The 18,439-nt window shown below is 50.0% G+C and overlaps 2 protein-coding genes across 6 annotated transcripts in view; one reads left to right on the top strand and one right to left on the bottom strand.

Moving 5' to 3' along the window:
* The window catches only part of DCTN4-p62 (dynactin subunit 4), a 97,000-nt gene extending 79,695 nt beyond the window's left edge, over positions 1-17,305 (bottom strand). For all 4 annotated transcript variants that reach the window (XM_037424893.2, XM_075896234.1, XM_037424894.2 and 1 more), the window contains exons 1-2: positions 16,941-17,305; positions 16,203-16,273 (exon numbers count right to left, since the gene is read on the bottom strand). In XM_037424893.2, the coding sequence (XP_037280790.1) occupies positions 16,203-16,273; positions 16,941-17,072 (203 nt within the window). In that variant the 5' untranslated portion in view covers positions 17,073-17,305. The remainder of the gene's footprint in view (positions 1-16,202; positions 16,274-16,940) is intronic.
* Positions 17,306-17,425: 120 nt separating this feature from the next.
* Rab39 (RAS oncogene family member Rab39) overlaps positions 17,426-18,439 on the top strand; it is a 51,725-nt gene continuing 50,711 nt past the window's right edge. Inside the window, exon 1 of one of the 2 annotated variants that reach the window (XM_075896235.1) lies at positions 17,426-17,778. In XM_075896235.1, coding sequence (XP_075752350.1) covers positions 17,561-17,778 — 218 coding nt within the window. In that variant the 5' untranslated portion in view covers positions 17,426-17,560. The remainder of the gene's footprint in view (positions 17,779-18,439) is intronic. The other variant, XM_037424896.2, reaches the window with a different exon arrangement.

The raw sequence follows: 18,439 nt of genomic DNA, 5'->3' as shown, positions 1-18,439 counted from the left end.
CAAAAACCTCTTCCATACTTTCACTCTATAGTCGTTAGTCTATGTTGGCATGTCCCAAATATCACTTTTAATTAAGCACTTTTTTTTCTATGGTGGCCTTAAACAATAGGGAGTGAACTTAAGTTATCTCAGCAACAAAGTGAGTTACAGGAAAACTAATTACACATTTGAAATCAGCAGAAAAAACTGTATAACCCTGTGCAGTTTTATCAAGATCACTGAAGAAATAGACAAAAAATGTCTAAGACCAGTCTGCCCCCTTAAAAAAAGAAAAGGCATAAACTGATAAGCAACAATCCAACTAATGAGCTAGCAGTGAGAGGAAAAGTACAGGAATTCAGAGTTTCAGTTCAGAAATAGACTCAAGGCTGTAAACGAGGTAACCGACGTTAGGGTTGACACAATGAACCATGATCTTAATAGCATCATCAAATAGTGTACAATGGGCGCCGGAGGCACAGTCACTAGACTGGGTACTTGCAAACTATCCCAGAAGACGAAAAATCTCTTTCAGCCCTGGAATTTTTATTTTTGTCAGACACATCCTTAGTACGTATTTTACTAATAGTTAGGGTCTCAGAAGACCGCAAACGAAAAGTTTAATCAGTAGTGTAAGTATTTACGGATTCGCAGCCATGACATCAAATTAAATCATCATGACCTTATAGTCATCAAATGACAAAAATGACAAATTTATTGCTGCTATACCCTAGAGTGCACAGAATCTAAATAAACGTAGTATTTGAAAGTATTGAAGCTCTTAAAACAACTTCAGGACTTGAACCCGAAAGTGGCGCCTTCCCGCCTCTGCTTGCCGGTGTCATCGTCACCAACGACCTCAGTCCAGATTCTTCTTCGTCGATCTCTGTGAGGATAGTTGGAGAAATACTTCTCCAAGAATGAGCGAGTTCGATTATGTTTTCATGGATCTAGGAGAACTTTTGTATGGTGTCCTCAATTGAGGACACCGGGGCCAAAAGACGACAAACTATGAAAGCCTAAAATACAAAGCTAGTGGACCTTTTGAAGTTAATTGGTGTAAGGTAGCCGACATCAGAAGGTATAACATGGAGAGAATCGAGCAGGCTGTAATAAGCAGCTGAAGCCTAAAGCCTGCGAAAGCAAACTTGTGCAAAAGCAAAAATTGGATGTATGCATTGTTATGAGTAAAGGAGAGGCCTGAGGCACGTGCCAAATCCGGAAGCGAGGCGGCGGTGCACGAGGAAAAAAGGGTCACACGAGGGCACGCACACCAGCCACGTAAATGTCGCGGACTGATTGGAGAAAGGCTCGTGGCACGCCACCCAAGACAAGACGAAAAATTTTAGAGAATGAGCGGGGACTGTGTGTTGGAACGCCAAGCTGCAAAAACGTGGGAAACGAGCGTCGCCACAGCGACGAAAGCAGCATGACTGCCCGGTTCTAAAGGATTTCGGCGTGAAGAACCAGGGAAGTTGCCGTCGACCTCGAAGATGGTCTCAAGTGAGGCTGCTTGGACTTGCTGCACCCTGCTCAGCAATACCTGGTGGACTTGCGGCTTCCCCACATCGCACTAGGAAGGGAGCAGCCCACAACAGTCATCGAAGTGCGTCATCAATTAGGCCATGAACGAGTCGGCTAAGACCAAACGGGCCGAAGAGGAATGAAACCAGGACACCCCGGCAAATTCAGCCAAGTGGACAAATCAGTGGGGGAGTCCCTGACGAGCGGGGCCTAGCGAGGCCAAAAGTTCAGACGGGGTCCGGGGCACCGGCGATGAGGACGAGCGGTTCGTGAGGCGGGAGCAACCGACGGCGACCGTAAAAATAAGTAGAGCAGCCCATCAACAACGCAGTACTCGACGAAACGTCGACACCGCAAGGGACAATGAGTCGCAACGCGACAAGCTGAAAGAATGTTCCATCGCTGACGCCATGTTGGCTTAGGGTTAGCGGCTCGGGCTAGCAATGGATTAGAACTGAGCTACAGCCAGCTTGGGTTTGCCCCTGTATGCGGCTTGTTTTTGAGATGGGTGTTATTCGGACATTTTGAGTGTTATTGCTATTGAACGCTTTAAGGCGAGTTTTGTTTATTTGTATTAATCATCCTTTGTATATAGTGTGTTTGTTTTACCACACTCTCGTCTCGTGTCTCTCTCCCAAATCCATTCTATGCAAGCGCTCCCAAGATAAGTTCATGACATTAATTGACGAGCCTGCCAGTATTTTTCCCTTGTGAGGCCCAGTCACGTTATCGTCGTGGTTGCAGGGATGGATTGAAGGCAATGTCATAATCAATATGGACAGGATAGTTTAGGTGGCAGAGGAGTTCCACAGAGAGCTGTACATAAGCCGAAACAACCAGGATGATATTGTAAGAAGCAATAATAGTCCAGAGAAATTGGACATACTACCAGTAACAACAGTAGAAGTAATTAAAGCCTTAGACGGAGTGCAAAGAGGCAAAGCCGCTGGTAAGGGTGAGGTAACAATGAACGTGCTGAAAGATGGCAAAGAAATTGTGCAGTAAAACTGGACACATTATATGCTGTCACTTGTTTCTTATTTTCACTTTTGTTTCATTCGATTCTCACCCACAAAACCTGTCAGGAATGCTCAGTGCAAACTACACCTCACTGTTCGAGAAGGTTCGCGATTATTGTAAATGGCACTGTTAAGATTCCGCGCAATACACAAACACTCGAGATTATTCCAGAGCTAGCACAACGACCAGGAATAAGACTAGAATATTCGACGACACAAGTATGAATGCCGACGTGCTTCGCCGCTTGTCAGTTGATCAACAACCGACGCTCAGTTCACCGCTATCAGTGCAAATGTACATCACTGTAGTCTAACTTTTGAGCCTCTGTAGCTTTTGAACCATCACTGTAGTCTCACTTTTAAATCTTGAACCTACAATCTGTTCCCTTCGCTGACATCATGACTCCATGACAATACGAAGTGTCTCTTGGTGGGAAGAGTACTGGAATCTTGGAAGAATGCCAACATGGCCTTAATTCATAAGAAAGGAGACGTCAAGGACTTAAAAAATCACAGGCTGATCAGCTTACCGTCTGTTCTCTATAAACTATTCAAAAAAATAATAGCTGATACATTTAGGGCAACATTGGAGCTCGATCAACCAAAGGACCAAATAGGATTTCGACCATATTCAAACTATCCATCAGGTGATAGCGAAATGCACAGAATATAACCAACCACTACATATAGCCTTCATAGATTACCTGAAGGCGTTGGACTCAGTCGAGACATCAGCAGTGATGCAGGCACTACGGAATCAGGGCATCAATGAACCCTACATAAGCATACTGGAAGAAATCTACAGCGAATCCACATCCACCATAGATCTCTATAAAGAAAGCGACCGAATCCCAATATAAAATAGTGCATGGTAGGGATCTCTCTAACGCTATTTACCGCGTGTTTACAGGAGGTTTTCAGGGCCCTGGATTGGGTAGAGTAAGGGATGAGTTAATAGAGAGTATCTTAGTAACCTGTGATTCGCTGAAGAAACTACTATGATAAGTAACTCAGGGGACGAATCACAGCACATGATTAGTGAACTGGACACTGAAAGCTGTTAAGACGGTCTGAAAATTAATATGCATAGAATTAAAGTAATGTGCAACAGTCTCGGTAGAAAACAGCACTCTGCAATAGGTGGAGAAACACTGGAAGTTGTAAAAGAATATATCTAGTTAGGACAAGTAGTAACCGCAGAGCCAAACCATGAAAGTATAATACTAAGAAGAAAATGGATGGGGTGGATCACATTCGGCAAGCATTCTCAAATCATGAACGGTAATCTACCACTAACTCCCAAGGGGAAGATACTAAATAGTAACAACTTATTCTTGCTAGAATTTACCTATGGAGCACAAACCTGGAGGCTTACAAAGAGGGTTCAGCGTAAATTGAGGACAACGCAGTGAGTGATGGCGAGGAAAATTATAGGTGTAACCAGAAAAAAGAAGAGAGCACAGTGGATCAGGGAGCGAACCGAAGTTAAGGATATCATAGTTGAAATCAAGAAGAAGTGTACATGGGCCATTCCTCGGACGCGAAGCACTCTGTGACGTCAGCAACAGGGTCACCATAAGCTAGGGTGGTTCCGCGAAAAAGATGCCGGTGCTCATAATTGAAGTTCGTAACTAGTATCGTTGACTGTCCGTCACAGACGTGCACAACACATCGGGCGGCGTATACACCTTGGAGCAACAGAAGTGATAGGTTGCTTTCAGCCACCACGTTGCCGTCTTGGAAGTCTTCAAAAGTGACTTCGATGGGAACAGTTGCTCGAGGTGGCAGCGTCACACTGTCGTCAGCAACACGCAGCGTAGGTCTACGGCAGTTATCAGCGTCTCGATCTGTTGTGCCTTGAGTCGAGAAGGTCACGATGCGTTCACCGAGATTTATGATGGTACCGTATTCCCGAAGGAAGTCCATGCCGATAATCGGCTGACGCGAACAGTCGCGAAGAACGAGGCAGCTGAGCACAAACGTTGACGCACAAATTTTCACTCTTGCGGTACAGCGACCCAGCGGTGTTACAATGTGTCCTCCAGCTGTTCGAATTCGCGTTCCATTCCACGGCGTGATCACTTTCCTGAGATCTTTCGCTAGCCTCCCGCTGATGATCGAATAGTCTGCACCAGTGTCTATCAATGCACTGACCTGAAGACCGTCAATCAGCACAGGTATGTACATGGAGAAATGTACATGGGCCAGGCATGTAGCAAATAAGCAGGATGACCGCTAATCATTAAGGGTAACAGACTGGATCCCCAGAGAAGGCAAATGCACGAAGGGGAGACAGAAAGTTAAGCGAGCCAATGAAATTAAAAAATTTTGCAGGTATTGTAGCGGCCGGAAATGTCGGCTGCCGGAGGCAGCGAGAAAGGAGACGTGAAGCAGGTTTGGAGTTGCAGGGCAAGACTGTTTATTTCCACTCCGTGCGAGTGACGGGAGCTCCCCTCGACGAGGGAGAGAATGAGGCACCCCCGCGTTCTTCTACAAGAAAGAGGAAAAGGGGGGCCACCGAGCGAGCAGACGTAGCATGCAGCCCGTCTAATCCCCAGAGCCAGCCCCGACAACACGTTGTTCCCCGAACACGGAGGAGGAGGAGCTGGCGCCGCGAGTAGGCGCGCTGTCGACGGCCGGCTGCAGACGGGATAGAAAAGAATGCGGTGGTGCTTAGCAGCTTCCGCTACAAAGGCTCCCCCCCTAGATTGCGGAGCTTTTAAAGAAGGACAGCAGTTACGGGCTGAATAGTGAAAGGTCACAGTCCAATGGTTAGCACTGAAATCGTACGTGAGAGGCTGCTTGAATGGAAACTTCAATATGAGCAGGCTTGGCGCGGTCAACGGCGACGACTTCTCGTTTCCCCCGCACGTCGATTGCGATGGTTTTGTTAGTACGTCCCAAAACTTTGAATGGGCCATCGTACGGCGGAGTAAGGGGCGGCTTCGTTGCGTCGTGTCGCACGAACACATGGGTAGCAGAGTCCATGTCAGGAAAAGTGAAAACTTTCCTGTTGCGGGCGATGCGAGGTGCTGTTGGCCTGAGTTGCGCGAGCCATGCGCGCAGCTTCTCGATGTGATCGGAGGCTGTTGGGGCGGAAGGTGTCTGGTCGGAGAAGAATTCTCCCGGGAGGCGCACTGTTGAGCCGTATACCATTTCCGCTGCGCTGAAGCCGAGGTCTTCCTTCACCGTTGAGCGTAGGCCAAGAAGAACGAGCGGGAGCTTCTGCACCCAGTGCTGGCGGTCGAGTTTCGCTGCCAGTGCGGCTTTGAGTTGCCGGTGGAAGCGCTCAACCATTCCGTTGCTGGCGGGGTGGTAGGCGGTTGTATGCTGCAGCTTCGTGCCGAGGAGCGTTGAAAGTGCGGAAAAGAGGTTGCTCTGGAATTGCCGTCCCCGGTCAGTTGTTATGCGGGCGGGGCAGCCAAAGCGGGACACCCATGTTTGAATGAAGGCCTGCGCGACGGTCTCAGCTGATATGTCCGCAATTGGTATAGCTTCGGGCCACCGGCTGTACCTGTCGATGCATGTGAGCAGGTACCTAAATCCTTGGCAGGGCGGTAGTGGTCCCACGAGGTCAAGGTGAACGTGGTCAAACCGCGACTCAGGAGTCCGAAATTCCTGTAGTGCCGCCCGATTGTGGCGAGTCACTTTCACTTGCTGACACGTTTCACATGTCCGAGCCCATCGTCGCACGTCCGCGTTGACTCCGGGCCAAACGAAGCGTTGCGTTATCAGCCGCTGGGTGGCACGGACACCTGGGTGGCTGATGGAGTGGAAAGTGTTGAATACCACTCGGCGAAAGTTCAGTGGGACAAAAGGTCGTGGTGCTGCCTGGGAGGTATCGCAGGTTATCGTGCTCTGGACGTAGGGAAGTGCAACCTCCGAGAGCACGAGTGAAGATCCCCCTCCCTTCAGTCTTGTCAACTCGGGGTCGTCCCGCTGAGCTGCGGCCATAGCTTCGAAGTCCAGGACTTCTGTGCTGGAAGCATTGACGCGAGACAAGGCGTCAGCTGCTTCGTTTTCGACCCCGGGAACGTGGCGGATGTCTGTAGAAAAATCGGAGATGAATGAGAGCTGACGGATCTCTCGTTCTGAGTAGGAGGAACTGTTGTTTTTGAATACGTAGGTGAGGGGCTTGTGGTCTGTCAAGATGTAGAACTCACGGCCTTCGAGGAAGTAGCGGAAATGCTTAATGGAACAATATATTGCGAGCATCTCCCTTCCAAAAGTGCTGTACCGTGCTTCTGCAGGCTTCAGACGTTTCGAAAAGAAGCCCAGTGGCTTCCACTGGGCGCCCTCCTGTTGCTGCAGCACTGCTCCGACCGATGTGGAGGAAGCGTCCACCATGAGGCGTGTAGGAGCTTCAGGCCGTGGATGAATGAGAAGGGTAGCCGCGGCTAGCTCGTCCTTAGCTTTCTGGAAAGCGTTCTGGTGTTCGTCAGACCAACAAAATTCTGGTGCCTTTTGGTCGTCTCGGCGCAGCAGGTCGGTCAATGGCTGGAGCACTCGAGCACAAGACGGAATGAAGCGCCGGTGGAAGTTTAAGAGCCCGAGGAACTCCCTCAGCTTGCGAAAAGATGTTGGAGCTGGAAACTTCTTGACGGATTCCACCCTCGATTCCAATGGCATAATGCCTTCAGCAGTGATGTGGTGGCCGAGGAAGTTGAGCGCCTCTACTCCAAACACGCACTTTTGAGGTTTCAACACCAGACCGTGCTCATCCAAACGCTGAAAGAGCTGGCGGAGGTGCTCTTCGTGCTCCGCAGGCGTTCTGCTGGCCACCAAAACGTCATCCAGGTAGACAAAGATGAAAGGAAGACCCCGGGTGACCTCATCCATGAACCTTTGAAAGGTCTGTGCGGCATTTTTCAAGCCGTAGGGCATGCGGACAAACTCAAACAGGCCGAACGGAGTTGTTATGGCTGTTTTTGGTATGTCCTGCGGTTCGACGGGGATTTGGTGGTATGCCGCTACAAGGTCGATCTTGCTGTATATTTTCGTACCTGCCAGCCGCGCGCTGAAATCGTGAATGTGTGGCAGAGGATACTGGTCCGGCGTTGTCGATGCGTTCAAGGCTCTGTAATCACCACACGGGCGCCAATCGTCGTCCTTAGGCACCATGTGTAGCGGCGATGAATAGTTGCTAGACGAAGGGCGAACAATTCCCAGCTGCAGCATATGCTCGAACTCCCTGCGTGCAGCTTGAAGCCTTTTGCTGGACAGCCGTCGTGGCCGGGCGGTGACTGGCGGCCCGGTGGTGACGATGTGGTGAGTCACGTTATGTTTCACCGGCTGTTCCGTGTTGCGGGGCTTGGTGAGCGAGGGGAATTCGGCCAGGACGTGGTGGTAGGCTGATACTGGCTGGAAGGCGCAGATGCCAGATGAGCAGATGTTTGACTCCAAACCACGTACTTTGAGGGATGTGTTGTTATCCTTGAGGCAACGGTCACGTACGCTCACATCCAGGTTGAAGTGGCTGAGAAAATCTGCTCCGAGTATGGCGAAATTAACATCCGCCACCACGAAGACCCAGCGAAACAGGCGCCTCAGTCCGACGTCTATTGTCAGCGAGCGGAAGCCGTACGTAGCGATGGCAGTGTTGTTCACTGCCTGCAGCGACGATGTGTTCTTGCTACGTCGGCGATCCTCGGGGGTTGCCGGGACAATAGAGATTTCGGCTCCCGTGTCGACTAGCAGGCGCGAGTTGCTTACGCGGTCGACTACGAAAAACAGGCGGCTGGGTGGAGGGCCGATGTCGTAAGCCGCCGTTAACGACTGGCCGGAGCGTTTCCCGGAAACGAGCAAGGTTGAGTGCAGCGGCTAGCACCCGTGCCGAAACGACGGTGGTACCAGCAAACTCCGTCCTGTGTATCTCGTGCATGGCTTCTCTGGGAAGAGCTTGGGTGTCTTGAAGGAGATCGGTTGCGTCGTTGCTCGTCCTGTTGGGGAGCGCCAGATAGCACAAGTTTCTGCATGGTCTCGGTAAGGTGTTGCAGTTTCTCCTCAAGGCGCGACAGTCGATCTGGTTGCTCATGTGTTCTTGCAGCAGCTATGGGCGCAAAGGTTGGAGTTGAGTATTCCGTGATGCGATCGGCAAGTTGCGCTAGTCGATCAAGGGACGTCTCATTTGAACCCGCGAGAACCACGCGCACCGACTGGGGGAGCCGTTGCAGGAAAAGTTCACGAAGAAGTGGGAGCTGGCCGTCCTGACGCGCGTGCACACCGAGTAGTTGCCGCATACGGTGCAGCAGTTGGGAAGGTCGTTGGTCGCCCAGCTCTTCGCGACACAAGAGCTGCTGCAGTCTGCTTTCTTCAGGCGCCTCGAGGCGGTCCAGCACCGTCTTTTTGAGGGTGTCATATTCTTCTTGCGCGGGGGGTGAAACCAAAATGTCGTCGATAGCGTCGGCGATTTCGGGGGGCAGGGCTGCGACGACGTGAAGGTATTTTGTCGACTGCGAGGTGATGTGCCGGAGTTGAAAACGGGCCTCCACTTGGCTGAACCAAACTCTTGGATTTTTCGGCCAAAAATTTGGTAGCTTCAGTTCTGTGGCGATGACCGCAGGCGTGGAGGCAGCAGCGTTGTCGTTGGAGCTCATCGCGGCGTGTTCGTTGAAGCGTTCGGGTCACCAATTTTGTAGCGGCCGGAAATGTCGGCTGCCGGAGGCAGCGAGAAAGGAGACGTGAAGCAGGTTTGGAGTTGCAGGGCAAGACTGTTTATTTCCACTCCGTGCGAGTGACGGGAGCTCCCCTCGACGAGGGAGAGAATGAGGCACCCCCGCGTTCTTCTACAAGAAAGAGGAAAAGGGGGGCCACCGAGCGAGCAGACGTAGCATGCAGCCCGTCTAATCCCCAGAGCCAGCCCCGACAACACGTTGTTCCCCGAACACGGAGGAGGAGGAGCTGGCGCCGCGAGTAGGCGCGCTGTCGACGGCCGGCTGCAGACGGGATAGAAAAGAATGCGGTGGTGCTTAGCAGCTTCCGCTACAGTATAATGTGGCAGCAGAAAGCAGAAGACCAGGTTGATTGGCAGATCATGGGAAAGGCCTTTCTGCGCGTAGTCAGGCTGATGATGATGATAACAAGAGGTGGTTTCCTTGTACAAATGCTCAAACGAAAAATTATGTCTGAAAAGCCAATTGAAATAAACAGTAGTGTTGAATTCAAACAGTGAAGTGCACAGTGAGATTAGTAATACATGAAGCGAGATAACTCAGAGAAACAATTGTAGGAACTGTTGCTAATTGAGTGAATAGAAATAATACCCAGTTAATTTATCAGACTATCAGAGGTTCAAAATTTAAAAAAAAATGTGTGTCCATTCATTTGTTTAACAAAACTGCAAGCTGCTAATCAGCTCTATAAGATTCTGTAGAACGGATATGCAATATTCAGTGTATATGTGCTTTGAATTGTCAATTATTTGCCCTTGCGTTACCAATCTCTAGCCTGATGGTTAGCTTGATTGCTAGAGCGATCATCCCGGATAGGCCATGTTACTCAGTTGGATCCCAAACCAGGATGAATTTCTGATCAGCTAGGAAGCCTTGCTTTCTTACAATTTCGTATGGCTTTCCTTGTACGTTTATGCTACAAAAAGTGAATGCCAACCTTATTCTACAAATCTGATCAGCACTGGTATATTGAGCCTGACAGGAAAACCCCACACACAAAACTTACTGGTGTCATCAATCAAGCGCAAAAGAAGGATGCTCTGGCTAAGGGTTTTCATCAGTTGAGTTAATCTTCCACAGTTTTCATTGCATAAGTATAAATAGCAGTACTGATGCAACAGGTCAAGTAAACAAGCCTGTTCACAAGATTCCACCCCTCCACATTTGAGGTTGGGAGAGAGTAGCAAGACGCACATTAACACACTGCTAAGGAAGGCTCTCGAGACAAGTTCGCTTTTTCAAAACATTGGATCCAGTGACACTCCTTATTTAACAATATTTTTTCCTCCCTCGGTCGAGTAAGCAGCCGTACTACAAGACACAGTTTTCAGAGTGTCCAAGAAATGGATAACTAACTATATTCGACACGCACTAACTGAAAGCTTGTGTAACTGTATCAGCACCAAGTCGTTAGTGCAATGGTAGTTTTCAAATATTGCCACATGGTTTGCTTGGGTGAGATCAAAGAGTGAAAGAGGACAAAGACGATCTCTCTGAGCCGCTGCTTGGCTAGTCGACTCAACGAGCTCATTGTATCAAGTTTGTCGTGAGTAACGTGACAAGACTGGTGGAGGTGCAGGGTACAGCGTCTCACGAACCACCCGATGCCCAAGACCCCACCCAGCAGCCGGAACACAAGCCCTGCACCCGTGGACACTCCTGTTCATAGAGTAAGCCGCCGCCAACGAGGCCTACTGCCTGAGACACCAACCACTGATGCAGCGACTATGACTTCAACACAAGATCCCGTGCAAGCTCCGACACCTTCCACGCCGATCTACTGCACCGTCCAGAACCCCCTCATGCCTAGCCCCTTTCACGGAGAGCAGCATGAAGATGTTGCCGACTGGCTGAGTGAGTTCGAACGTGTTGCAGCGATCAATAACTGGGATGATGCCGCGAAGCTCCGGAACGTGTACACTTGCCTAAAAGACGGTGCCAAGACGTGGTTTTTGAACAGGGATGATGTTCTGACATCTTGGCGCGAGTTCCAGCGTCGCCTCCTGGAGACTTACAGGAGTCCCGACCGCCGCGAACGGGCGGAGCGTGCACTACAATCACGCATCCAGATGCCCAACAAGACCGTCTCGATGTACGTCGAGGATATGACACGGCTTTTCAAGCGAGCGGATCCTGCTATGGCAGAAGAAAAAAAGTTGCGCCACCTCATGCGTGGTGTGAAGAAACAACTTTTTGCTGGTTTGGTGCGTAGTCCCCCCAAAAGTGTTGCTGAGTTCTTACTGAAGCGGCAACAATGGAGCGAGTACTGCACCAATGGTCTGCCCTGTTTGACCGTCAAGTGAATGCAGCCTCAACTCCCAAAATTTTCGCCACCCCTGGGAGCAAGAGCCCCAACTGAATTCGCAAGAACATCCGATCTGTCGTCCGGGAAGAAATGAAAAAGATGTATGGGACAAGGCAAATCGATGTTGGTTCTATCACCAGTGCCATCCGTGACGAGGTCCAGCAGGTGCTGCACGCCCATCGTTTTCCGCCCACGTCGGTTGATCCGGAAACGGCTTCTGTGTCTACTGACAGTCGCCGTCGTACGTACGTGGAAGCCTTGCGATCTGCTACTCCTCTTTCAGGTCAAGGAGTCCCGACCCAGCCAGTGCCGCACGTCCCGATCCAGACAATGATGCCGTCAGTCGCGATTCATTCAGAGCACGCTGATTTGGACATCGATAGTCGCCGTGCACCGAAGCGCAAGTCTGATCTCTGGCATACGCCAGACAGACGACCCCTCTGCTATCAGTGCGGTGAGGCTGGTCACAGTTACTGCGAATGCCCATACCGGCAACTTGGACTGCACGGATTTTCCGTCAATTCCCCTCGTCCCCGAATCGGTCAAAGGCCAAGGGATATCGAAGAGTATCTCGCACAACAGCATGCACCCTTTACACGACGGCAATCGCGGTCACCATCTCCGAGAAGACCCGCAGCCACTGGGCCACGTTTCGGGGTGACGTCACGGGAGCGCTCCCCGAGCTTTCGTCGGGAAAACTGAAGGTAGCGGCCTTCGGGGCCAAGGTCACTGGGACTCAAAGTGCGGAAGACCTCCCATCGACTCTTGCACGCAACGCCGAAGGCATTTTGTCAGAGAATAATCGCAGTACCGAAGAAACGCAGACATCCACATCTGAACCTAGTGACCGCGTGTTACTCAACATACCTGTGCTGATTGACGGTCTTCAGGTCAGTGCATTGATAGACACTGGTGCAGACTATTCGATCATCAGCAGGAGGCTAGCGAAAGATCTCAGGAAAGTGATCACGCCGTGGAATGGAACGCGAATTCGAACCGCTGGAGGACACATTGTAACACCGCTGGGTCGCTGTACCGCAAGAGTGAAAATTCGTGCGTCAACGTTTGTGCTCAGCTGCCTCGTTCTTCGCGACTGTTCGCGTCAGCCGATTATCGGCATGGACTTCCTTCGGGAATACGGTACCATCATAAATCTCGGTGAGCGTATTGTGACCTTCTCGACTCAAGGCACAACAGATCGAGACGCTGGTAACTGCCGTAGACCGACGCTGCGTGTTGCTGACGACAGTGTGACGCTGCCACCTCAAGCAACTGTTCCCATCGAAGTCACTTGTGAAGACTTCCAAGACGGCAACGTGGTGGCTGAAAGCAACCTATCACTTCTGTTACTCCAAGGTGTATACGCCGCCCGAAGTGTTGTGCGCGTCCGTGACGGACAGTCAACGATACTAGTTACGAACTTCAATTATGAGCACCGGCATCTTTTCCGCGGAACCACCCTAGCTTATGGAGACCCTGTTGCTGACGACACAGAGTGCTTCGCGTCCGAGGAAACGCATGACGATGAGGAATTTCTAGACCGCATCGACATTGATTCGACGCTGTCAGACGAGAGAAAGGCTGCACTTCATGACCTTTTAGGGAGTTTTGATCTTGCTTCGCCTCTTCTTCTAAAGTCCGTCAAAAACACCTCACAAAACATCGAGATATTACCGACGATGACGTCCGCCCCATCCGGCAGCAGCCTTATCGCGTTTCTGCCAAAGAACGCGAGGCTATTCAGACACAAGTAAAAGAGATGCTCGATGACGGGATTATTCAACCATCCAGCAGCGCTTGGTCCTCGCCAGTCGTTCTAGTAAAGAAAAAAGACGGAACGCTGCGATTCTGTATTGACTACAGGAAGCTTCATAGCGTCACAAAAAAGGACGTTTATCCGCTTCCACGGGTTGCAACTCCCTCGACAGGTTAAGACGCGCAAAGTATTTATCGTCCATCGATCTAAAGAGTGGCTATTGGGAAATTGAAGTGGATGAACGAGACCGAGAAAAAAAACGCGTTTGTGACTCCAAATGGACTTTACGAATTCCGAGTTCTTCCCTTCGGCCTCTGTTCTGCACCAGCCACTTTTCAGATGATGATGGACACAGTTCTCCCTGGCTTGAAGTGGCAAAGCTGCCTTGTCTACCTCGATGATGTGGCCATCTTTTCCGAGAGCTTCGAAGAACATCTGAAGCGTCTGAGAAAGGTTCTGGAAGCCATTCGCACAGGTGAACTCACGCTGAAACCTCAAAAATGCCATTTGGGCTATGAAGAGCTGAAATTTCTGGGACATGTCATTAGTGCGGATGGAGTGCGACCAGATCCGGACACTACTGCTGCTGTCGCCGCCTTCCCTGTTCCATCAGATAAAAGAGCAGTACGCCGTTTCCTCGGCTTGTGCACGTATTATCGCCAATTCATCGCCAACTTCTCGAAGATAGCTGAACCTCTTACGCGACTCACCCGAGATGACGTGCCCTTTACTTGGGGCGCAGAACAAGATACAGCGTTCACAGAGTTACGACAGAGAATGCAAACAGCCCCTGTTCTTGCTCATTTTGATGAGGACGCTGCTACAGAAATTTATACAGATGCCAGCAACGTCGGACTTGGCGCTGTCCTTGTACAACGACACGGCGGCGTTGAGCATGTGATAGCTTATGCCAGTCGTACTCTTTCTCGAGCCGAGACCAACTATTCTACGTCAGAAAAAGAATGCCTCGCAGTCATGTGGGCGACGACCAAATTTCGGCCTTACCTTTACGGTCGTCCCGTCAAAGTGGTGACTGACCATTACTCGCTCTGCTGGCTGGCAAATCTCAGAGATCCATTCGGCCGTCTCGCACGGTGGAGTTTGCGTTTGCAGGAGTTCGATATTACGATTGTGTACAGGTCAGGGCGCAAACACGAAGACGCCGACGCGCTTTCTCGAGCACCTGTGGGGAACGCTGTCAGGGGCTCCGAAGATAAAGATGCCTTTCTCAAAGCAGTTCGCGACTCCGAATTTATGTCAAAGCAGCGGGCAGACGACGAATTATGCCCAGTCATTGATTCCCTGGAAGGCCGCAACTCTCAGGTCCCTCAACACATTGCTCGCGAACTGTCCTCTTTTTGTCTAAGAAGAGGCATTCTTTACAAGAAAAACGCCCGTGGTAGCGACAAAGCCTTCCTACTCGTTGTTCCTACCGACATGCGTGATGAGATCCTCCTTGCGTGCCACGACGAGCCCACGTCAGGACATTTGGGCTATTCGCAAACTCTCGCCAGAGTACGCCAACAGTATTACTGGCCGCGACTATCAACTAGTGTACAACGATATGTGAAAGGCTGCCGTGAGTGCCAGAGCCGCAAGACTCCGCCTGTGAGACCCGCGGGCCTGCTCCAGCCGATCGCACCACCACGGACACCGTTTGACCTCGTGGGAATGGACCTTCTCAGGCCCTTCCCTTTGTCCTCCTCTGGGAACAAATGGATTATAGTTGCGACAGATTATCTTACTCGTTATGCTGAAACAAAAGCGTTACCCCGTGGCACGGCCTCTGAAGTCGCGCAGTTCTTCGTGCACCAAATCGTCCTACGGCATGGTGCCCCGCCATGTGTGATTACGGACAGAGGGACGTCGTTTACAGCACGAATGATGGAGGACATTCTTAAACTGAGCTGCACAAGTCATCGAAAAACAATGGCTTATCATTCGCAATCCAATGGACTGACAGAGAGGCTTAACAAGACCATAGCGGACATGCTGTCAATGTATGTGGACGTACAACACAAAACCTGGGACGAGATCCTTCCATACATCACGTTTGCTTACAATACAGCAACGCAAGAAACAACGCGATTTCCGCCTTGTTTACGGACACAACGTGCGAACCATGCTCGATGCTATGCTTCCGTGCGACCAAAGCAATGAACTTGCTCAAGACGCTGAGCAATACACTCAATACGAAGCTCGTCAGCTAGCTCGCATAAACACTAGTCACCAACAAGATGCAGACGCACGACGTTACAACCTCCGCCATCGAAATGTCACCTACCACCCTGGGGACCGAGTGTGGGTGTGGATCCCTGTCCGGCGACCAAGCTTATCCGAAAAACTCCTAAGCCGTTATTTTGGACTGTACAAGGTTCTTAGACGAGTCACAGATGTTACCTACGAGGTATTTCCGGATGGCGCAGCGTCTTCTCGTCGACAGCTTCGGCCCGAAACCGTGCATGTCATTCAGCTGAAGCCCTACTTCACACAGTAGCCCTTGTGGTTTCACGTGCTATGACATGCTGTGACTTTGCGTTGCTGCTGCTGTTAGTGTTCTCTTGTGTTTTTATGCCTTTTCTTTTTGCGCTTGGCGCAAGCATTGATGAAACTTCCTCATTTGCACTACGAGTACTGGCACTCTCCCTCTTTTGGTTCTCTATATCTGCGTGTGTATACCTTCATTTTTTTTTTATTTACGAGCATCGAGTCGATGCTTTCAAAGGGGGGACTATTGCCACATGGTTTGCTTGGGTGAGATCGAAGAGTGAAAGAGGACAAAGATAATCTGTCTGAGCCGCTGCTTGGCTAGTCGACTCAACGAGCCCATTGTATCAAGTTTGTCGTGAGTAATGTGACAATATACTCTTTTCTTTGAAGACAGCATAGTACTAGAGCTAGAAACAGCCTCTCCAAAAACATTGCACAGACCATATATGCTGACTCACTTGTTCTTCTTCATCCGTGCCTCAGGTGAAGGCATGTACTCAAGGCAGTTGGAGCAGTAGTTCGAGTCCACCTAGGCATTAAGAAAACACATCGAACATTTAAGGTTGAGCCACGAATAAAGCACCTCACATGCTTGTTAATGTTGTCTGATGGACAAATATAAAAGCGACACGCGTAGGCACAGCAATTGCCACTTGCTTTGCTCGGCACAAGATTGCCAAATAAAGATAACAATCATTTTAAGGCCTGTCGAAGTATTCACCGTCAACACGAGTTTGTGAGGTGTGTTCGAAATGTAGAGGCTCGTGTACTATGCGATGACAGTGCGCGTTAATAAACACCAGGCGGTCAATATTCGCGGAGCCCTTCATTACGGCGTCCCTCATATTCATATCGTCGTTTCCGAACGTAAAACCACAGATATTATTATTGTGAGGTACGTGTACAGTGATCGCGGATAACAAGCCGAGTGCTCCAATAAGTTTATTAGTACTAAGTGTCGCGATGCGTGTTCAGGACATGACACCTCCTGTCTGGCTCGATTTCTACCATGTTGTTTGCACCATCGATCATTCTTCTTGTCAAAGCTGTTGAGTTTCACTGTAAGCTTGCTCAAATCAGTCCACCAAATTTCAAAATGCTAAACCCATCCAATCCGCCACTCCGACTTCGTGACATATCCATCAAGAAACTGTCACTGCCATAAGCGAAACACCCCGAGCTATGCCACAGCTTACCTCGTGAGAAACGCAGTCGCCGCATCTCAGCTTCGAACAGTGCCGACAAAAGTATATGCGAGTGATCGGGCGCTTTGAGCCGCAGCTGCAGACGTAGAACACTCGCTCATTCGTAAAAATGTCAGCAGCCATCCTTCAGGGTGCGGCGCGTGAAGGAGAATCCTGTGGGTAGCACGTAGCAGCTACGGAGCCTTCGGTGGCGACGCCGGGCAGTGCATTAAAGTATCTTAAATTGCACGGAACAACCTATACAACAACCACGCGGACCCAAACAGAAACGCGGACGTCTTGTCTTCGTCCCTTCGTCTCGCTAGAATGTCTCGCCCATGCCGGAAGCACCGGAAGTTCGGAGCATGATACTCCGAACCTCCTCCATGCTTGCTCTGCATCGGTCCCTAGAAATGGTAGTTATGTATCTCTAGTCCACGGTGTACTTCTTACACCGTGCTCTAGTCCCTAGTCTAGCTAGGGCATTTCTAGGGACAATAGTATTTATCGTACGCCTCGTACATGGCGTGACATGGCCGCTGCGTGCATATGTGTTTGTGTTCCGTAATACTTGATTTGCGTTGGCGGTCTGGCCGTGCCGTGTTTTGATTAACGTATTCGATGGATCCAAAATGGTCGAGCCCATCTTTGACTATCAGTTCCGGCTTATACTAATCGGCGACAGTACAGTCGGCAAGAGCACGCTGCTCAAGGCGTTCACCGACGGCAAGTTTCACGACGTCTGTGATCCGACCGTCGGCGTCGACTTCTTCGCGAGGCTCATCGAAGTCAAGAAGGACGTCAGGGTGAAGCTTCAGCTGTGGGACACCGCCGGACAGGAGCGATTTCGGTAATGTGCTTGGAAACAAAACAAAAAACGCAAACTTCTTTGAGTGCTTTGTGTGCACGATTGATTGCACGGTATGTAAAACACTTTTCGAGGTGTGCTAGTTTTCTTGTGTATTAAGGGCGCCGAGTCACTCAACAGAGACACTCGGCGAGGGACATGTAATATTGATGAGGCATTTAATTAAACATCTGTACGCTTGCAGTCACACCGGTCCACGATTGCTTATGCTCTTCATAAAATTCAACAATAGAAGTACGCTTTGTCATGCCTTCATGTTGTCTTCTCTGTATTTTGGACTACTTATTTTCTTTTCCTGCGTTGCGTGTGATTTTAAAGTGTGCCCGTGTACGCTGTCATGTGACAGAACTACGTGACTTATTATGGATTCAGATGCAGTGCTTTATGTCTACAAGCCTAATTAAATGTCCTATCAGTGCATTACACGTCTGATTCAGTGTTTTATCTTTTCTATCACAGCTTAAGTAGGCAGAAATTAGAATGGCCGCATTGCAATTCTCTTGCGAGTCTAGAATACGTGGCCGAAGGTCTTCGAATAAGCTACCACAGGCTGCGACTGTGCAAGAAAGAGCATCTGAACAATCAAAATAAAGTGATATATTAGCACAGTCACAGATTTGTACAGCGTCGTATAAAAGAAGGA

The sequence above is a fragment of the Rhipicephalus microplus genome, chromosome 5 (assembly GCF_043290135.1).
Source record: "Rhipicephalus microplus isolate Deutch F79 chromosome 5, USDA_Rmic, whole genome shotgun sequence".
Taxonomy (NCBI): Eukaryota; Metazoa; Arthropoda; class Arachnida; order Ixodida; family Ixodidae; genus Rhipicephalus; species Rhipicephalus microplus.
This window is presented reverse-complemented; position numbering and strand designations above follow the sequence as displayed.